Genomic DNA, 7,325 nt, shown 5'->3' with positions numbered 1-7,325 from the left:
GCTAGCGAATTACTAATATGAAGTGAACAACTCTCTGTGGCAGAGTGGTTAAAGTTGTCAAATTCAAATCACTTGCTCCTCGCAGCTGTGGGATTCTTTTGTGAAGAAGCTATCCAGCTAACTTAAGGAAGGTTGGTGGTTCTACTTGGGTGGCTGCTCATGGCTGAAAAAATGCGTACGTCAAGGGTCTTCTTCCACCAGTATATCTGGAATGTTATGGTCCATCAGTTAACATCATTTGATATCAAAATTGTTGTACATGATGTTGCCTGTTTTTCATGTTATCTCAGTATGACTAAAAGCTGAATTTGACAATTAAATTATAAATAAAATTTCTTATAAAAAAACGAAACAAACCAGTAACTGTTTTGATTAAAATAATTTTATTCATTGGTTTTTCAGTAACGAATGGCACATAATTTCTCCATTAAATTAATGTCATATTCAGGTAACCATTTTGGTCCCAAAATGTCCATTTCATTCATCTTCAATTGTGTTAATTTCATTACACCCCTCCTTCCTCAGGGCAAACAAATGGCATCCTGGAAACAAAAGATATAATTTTCATTTATTACTTCCCCTTACCAACATGTAGTTAACTCCAAACGTGCAGGTAAATAACCAAAACACCGACAAATAGATACAAATTTCCAACAACTTAATCAGTCCTGGCACATATTTCTGCCAAGCTGTTTCAATTTTCTTCCATCTGTTCAAAGATACAGACCAGACACAAAAACTGCTAACAGACAGACAGACGACCAGATGCATAATAATATATGCCAAAATTTTTTCTGACATATAATAATGAAAAATAATATCAGGATAATTTGATGAACATGGAGCCTGATGCTCCGTGTGGGTTCTCACAATACTGGTTTTGATATAAAGGGGGAAAAAAACAAACAAAAAATATTTGAAACCTTCAACTTGGCCTGAGGCTAACTTCATCACTGTTAACTTTACTATGGAGACATCTCAGAAAGATATTCCTTTATTCTCTGAACTGCTTGGAGCTTCCTGTTTGATACCCAATTGTGAGCACACCTTAAATATAGAAAACAGTATGTTTAATTATCCCCCGCCGATGGAATCGGGAGGGGGATATAGTTTTGGCGTTGTCTGTCCATCCTTCCGTCCGTCCATCCGTCCGTCCGAATTTCGTTTCCGGAGTAGTTCTCTGCAACTACTGGCTAGAATTCAACGAAACTTTATGGGAATCATCAATATCAAGAGGAAATGTGCATATCATCGGCTTGTTCCGGTCCGACCCTTTAACTCTGAGGTATGGCCCTTGATTAGTTATGTAGTATGCATATAGAGTAAAAATCTTTTCCGGAGTAGTTCTCTGCAACTACTGGCTGGAATTCAACAAAACTTTATGGGAATCATCAATACCAAGTGGAGATGCGCATATCGTCGGCTTGTTCCAGTCAGACACTTTAACTCAGAGTTATGGCCCTTGATTAGTTATGCATATGGAGTAAAAATCGTTTCCGCGCTACTTCTCTGCAATTACTGGCTGGAATTCAACGAAACTTTATGGGAACCTTCAATACCAAGAGGAGATGAGCATATCGTCGGCTTGTTCCGGTCAGACACTTTAACTCAGAGTTATGGCCCTTGATTAGTTATGCAATATGCATATGGAATAAAAATCGTTTCCGGAGTAGTTCTCTGCAACTACTGGCTGGAATTCAACGAAATTTTATGGGAATCATCAATATCAAGAGGAGATGCGCATATCGTTGGCTTGTTCCGGTCAGACCCTTTAACTCAGAGTTATGGCCCTTGATGAGTTATGTAGTATGCATATAGAGTAAAAATCATTTCCGCACTACTTCTCTGCAACTACTGGCTGGAATTCAACGAAACTTTATGGGAACCTTCAATACCAAAAGGAGATGCGCATATCGTCGGCTTGTTCCGGTCAGACACTTTAACTCAGAGTTATGGCCCTTGATTAGTTATGCAGTATGCATATGGAGTAAAAATCGTTTCCGCGCTACTATTCTGCAACTACTGGCTGGAATTCAACGAAACTTTATGGGAACCTTCAATACCAGGAGGAGATGTGCATATCGTCGGCTTGTTCCGGTCAGACACTTTAACTCAGAGTTATGGCCCTTGATTAGTTATGCAGTATCCATATAGAAAAATATTTGTTTCCTCGCTACTTCTCTGCTACTACTGGCTGGAATTCAATGAAACTTTATGGGATACTAAGAGGAGATGTGCATATAGTCGCCTTGTTCCAGTCAGATACTTATAACTCAGATTTATGGCCCTTGATTAGTTATGTAGTATGCATACATCTCATTGGCATTTCCAGATTTTACTATTTAACACAAAGTTATGGCTCTGTTATTGCCCTGAATATTTATCAAGTTCAAAGAATATTACTGTTTAATTTATGCCATGATTAATATATAAATAAAGCCTTAAATATTCAGTTGTTGTGTTAATAATAACCAGTACTCGGCGGGGGATATAAATTCAACGAATTTGCTTGTTCAAAACAATATCAATATATGTGATATGAGACCACTAAACAAGTGGTACAGAGTTTTACATGTGGTTTCCCAATGGGTTGACCAACATTAATTCACAGCAGCAAGGCACATTGGTTTAGGATTTACTTGAACAAGAGGGCCATGATGGCCCTAGATCGCTCACCTGACTTTATCAAACTCATCCAAACAATTACCTAGACAAGCATTCTGACCAAGTCTCATGACAGGTGAGTCAAAAATGTGACCACTACAGTGTTAACAAGGATTATCCATATTTGAGCAGTGCGACCTAGTTTTTTACCCAGGTGACACATATTCAAACTTGACCTAGAAATCATCAAAACAAACTTTCAGACCAATTTCCAGGATACTTTGATAAAAACAGTAGCAACTAGAGTGTTAACAAGATTTTTCTATTTTTAGCTCCGGTGACCTAGTTTCACATGCGATTTCGAACTCATCCAAGCAATTACCTAGACAAGCATCCTGACCAAGTTTGATGATAATTGAGTCGAAAATGTGACCACTAGAATGTTAACAAGGTTTTCCCATATTTGGGCGGTGTGACCTAGTTTTTCATCCAAGATGACCCATGTTTGATCTTGACTTAGAAATCATCAAAACAAACTTTCAGACCAATTAACAGAATATTTGGATCACAACAGTAGCCACTAGAGTGTTAACAAGATTTTTTCTATTTTTAGCTCCTGTGACCTAGTTTTTCATCCGAGATGACCCATGTTCAATTTATTCCCAGCAATGACCTAGACAAGTTTCCTGACCAAGTTTGATGACAATTGAGTCAAAATTGTGACCACTACAGTGTTAACAAAGTTTTTCTATTTTTAGCTCCTGTGACCTAGTTTTTCATCCGAGATGACCCATGTTCTAATTCATCCGAGCTATCACCTAAACAAGCATCTTGATCAAGTTTGATGATGATTGATGCAAAAATGTGACCGCTAGAGTGTTAACAAGGTTGTTCTATTTTTAGCTCCGGTGACCTAGTTTTTCATCCAAGATGACCCATGTTCGAACTCATCCGAGTTTTCACCTAGACAAACATCTTGACCAAGTTTGATGATGATTGATGCAAAAATGTGACCGATAGAGTGTTAACAAGGTTTTTCTATTTTTAGCTCCGGTGACCTACTTTTTCATCCGAGATGACCCATGTTCGAACTCATCCGAGCTATCACCTAGACAAGCATTTTGACCAAGTTTGATGATGATTGATGCAAAAATGTGACCGCTAGAGTGTTAACAAGGTTTTTCTATTTTTAGCTCCGGTGACCTACTTTTTCATCAGAGATGACCCATGTTCGAACTCATCCGAGCTATCACCTAGATAAGCATCCTGACCAAGTTTGATGATGATTGATGCAAAAATGTGACCGCTAGAGTATTAACAAGGTTTTTCTATTTTTAGCTCCGGTGACCTACTTTTTCATCCGAGATGACCCATGTTCGAACTCATCCGAGCTATCACCTACACAAACATCCTGACCAAGTTTGATGATGATTGAGGCAAAAATGTGACCTCTAGAGAGTTAACAAGATTTTTCTATTTTGAGCTCTTGTGACCTAGTTTCTCATCCGAGATGACCCATGTTCGAACTCATCCGAGCTATCGACTAGATAAGCATCCTGACCAAGTTTGATGATGATTGACGCAAAAATGCGACCGCTAGAGTGTTAACAACTAAATGTGAACGGACGACGGACAATCATCGATCCTAAAAGCTCACCCTGAGCATGCTCAGGTGAGCTAAAAAGACTGACGGCAAAAGTGTATTATGGATCAGACAGACAAGGATTCAGTAAAATAAAATTTTGCACACAGAAATCTGACATTCTTGGAATGCAAACAGTTCCAACAGACTGGGTCCCCCAGCTTATAATTCATCAAAGTCAAAATAAATGATATTTTAGCCTGAATGTAAAGTAAGATTTCATGGATTTTTTTTTTTTTTTTTTTTTTTTTTTTTTGTAAATCCATATGATTAAATGTGTGAAACTGAATTTGCATGTATATATGTATTGATTTAACAACACTATGACAATTTGTTTTTATGTTACACAATAATTACAAGAACTCTTGAGACAAACCTTTTACATTTTTTATTTAAGTTTGAATTGTTTACAAATTTTGTTTACTCATCTGTAGGCCATCAGTTTTAAAACTTGAATACCTGTTTAAATTTTGTACGTAATTCTTCAAGTTTACTCTGCAGTTCTGGATGTAGAGGATCTGATAGAGGGAAATCTTCAGCTGCTTTAATAATTCTCTCTAATGTTTTAACAACTCTGAAACGTGAACATCTGTATTATTTGAGGGATCTTTGAATAATATTATACTGGGTAATATTTTTTTACCAAAAAAAAGTTGAAGAAAATGAAAGATGTATAAAGAAATTCTTTTAAAGAACTTTTTCCTTGCTGTATTTAATATAACTTGCACAAGCATCATGGCTGTCTTATAAACTTATTAGATTCTTTGAAAGAAAGGAGAAAAATTTACCCTTTTGAGGTTTATATCCTGTCATTAGTACAATGTAGTTTAACCCTTTCCTTGCTGAATATCTTAAATGGAATTGTCCATTTTTCAATCTGAACAATACCATTCTTTATTTTTAGGTGACATTTCAAAATAATGTCTCAATAGCAAACAGTGCAGACCATGATCAGATGACAAAGATATGCCTGCTGATCCTGTTCTGCACTGGTTGCACGGGTAGATTCAGTTGTGGCTAACAGGCTAAAAGTTACAGGGTTTCCGTTTTTTAAAATGCTAAAACTGAGTAGCTAACAGTATTAAGTCTGCTGATTCTACATGAGAGTGCAGGCTTGGATGGCTGTATGATACAGGTGGCCTTGATAATTATTTAGAGTGACAATGTAGGGCTCAGACAAGTCATACTAAGCTTAGCATAAAAATTATTACCCCCAACATACTTATTTTAGCTCGAATATTATGAGAAACATAGTCATGTCCCAAGTAGGGCTTAAACCTATGATCCCAGTATTGAGAGGCAAACCCCTTAACCAATAGGCCACCACACCCACTAAGCAATAATTGAACCATTCTGCTAGAAATGATGGTAAGTAACTGAAGCTTTGAAAAGAACAATATTTGTATCATATTTTGGTTTATCAAACATTGCAAAATGTTTCATTATCAAGCAAATTAGGGAATTTATACTGCAAAAAAAGAAAAAGTCAAACACCAAAATAAAAAAAATCTGACTTATGTACATCTCGAAGTAATTTTTACACTTTCTATTTCTTAAAAATCATTCCCTGAGATCAGCCTATATGACTGAAATACTGTTGGGAAAAGGCGTAAAATGAAACAAACAAACAAACAATTCCCTGAGATATTCTTAAAAGATCAGTACTTAGTTGAAAACAAATTGAGAAGTTTAAATTCATATAAAGATATTTGAACTTAATGAAATATTTACCTTGGTTTAGCATCTTGCATTTCTTCTAGCAGTGACCTTGCATATCCCCCATAGAAACCAATCTGTAAAAACCACATACTAATAATATAACAGCTTTTTTGTTGAGGATGATTTCATTAGTCCCTATCATGTTCGTATGTTGAGCGCAAAGCAAAGGGGAGCAAGCGATCAGTACCTATGTTATGTATACACTTCAAAAAGTATTTAAAAGGCAAAATATCTTTGTCAATAGTACTTAAAGATTCAAATTGCATGTATAACTTAATACATGTATATTTATTTAAATATCTTAATTTAATATGTAGCAGTTCCTCAATAAAACAAAATTAATACAGAATATAATATTTGTCAAATACCATATTTATAAAAGCTAAAGTGAATGTTAAAGATAACAGCAAACACCTAGTATTTGGGCATATACCTCTGATCCAATTGCAGCTCCTTTTTCCCAGCCCAGTCTGTTACCCTCAGTCTTCCCCTGGTTTCTCCCAACACTTTTACCTTGTTCAAATCCATCATTTTGACTTCTGTAAAAATAAATAGTTAACATAAAATCAGGGAAATAATTGTATACCATTAGACAGTGTACTGTAAATGCCGAACCTCTGGTTTTTTTTAAGGTACAAACAGAAAGTCATATCAAGAATAACTTGAAAAGTATTGAAGGAATTTGGATAAAACTTTAACAGTGATAGACTTCAGAGAAAATGCAGTTTTCAAGAACCATAACTCTACCGTGCCTAACTTTTATATTATCTCCCATTTAATTTAAGAATGCTTAACTTGTAAACTGTCATTGATATCTCATTGAAACATCACACAGTCATACAGACAAGTGAGACAAAGTGAAATGTCAAAGAACCTTAACTCTACATTACTTAGTTTTATTTTTAATTAACTCCCTTTGTGGTTCTTAATAACAGGAATATCAGAGAGAGTTCAAAACCAATACTACCTTGCTTTATTTTTTTTTTAATTATTTCCAAAAAAATTAAATGATGCTTGTCGAGGTATAACTCCAAAACTATCAATAATATCTCATCATCATCATCATCATCATCATCTCAAGTGATTGCATCACTCCGCAAGGAGTATACTCGCAATTGGGTAAAAAACTGTATATACATACGCAGCAGGCAGGACTGACTGTTTTCCAAAATAAAAATAAAAAGTTTCCCTATTTACAGTTTCTATTAAAAGAGTAAAAACAACTCTGTGATTAGTAGTTTATATGTTGGCTGGCCAGAGCTGATTGGAAAGCATCCAGGCTGGTCTGGTCAACAACGTCTTGCGGCAGCTTGTTCCAAAGCACGATGGTTGCAGGAAAGAAACTGTTTTGGAAGATGGA

At 35.8% G+C, this 7,325-nt stretch overlaps 1 protein-coding gene across 1 annotated transcript; it reads right to left on the bottom strand.

Annotated features, from left to right (window-relative positions):
- Positions 1-364: 364 nt before the first annotated feature.
- LOC132756300 (protein LTO1 homolog) lies at positions 365-6,869 on the bottom strand. Its single transcript, XM_060747334.1, has 5 exons — positions 6,399-6,869; positions 5,978-6,039; positions 4,706-4,820; positions 924-1,047; positions 365-542 (listed from the first exon to the last, which is right to left on the bottom strand). The coding sequence occupies exons 1-4, from the start codon at positions 6,552-6,554 to the stop codon at positions 979-981; spliced, it is 402 nt and encodes a 133-aa protein (XP_060603317.1). The 5' UTR covers positions 6,555-6,869; the 3' UTR covers positions 365-542; positions 924-978.
- Positions 6,870-7,325: the final 456 nt, after the last annotated feature.

Source organism: Ruditapes philippinarum, unplaced genomic scaffold (assembly GCF_026571515.1).
Source record: "Ruditapes philippinarum isolate M1 unplaced genomic scaffold, ASM2657151v2 ctg6819_1_1_1_1, whole genome shotgun sequence".
In the NCBI taxonomy this organism is placed as follows: domain Eukaryota; kingdom Metazoa; phylum Mollusca; class Bivalvia; order Venerida; family Veneridae; genus Ruditapes; species Ruditapes philippinarum.
This window is presented reverse-complemented; position numbering and strand designations above follow the sequence as displayed.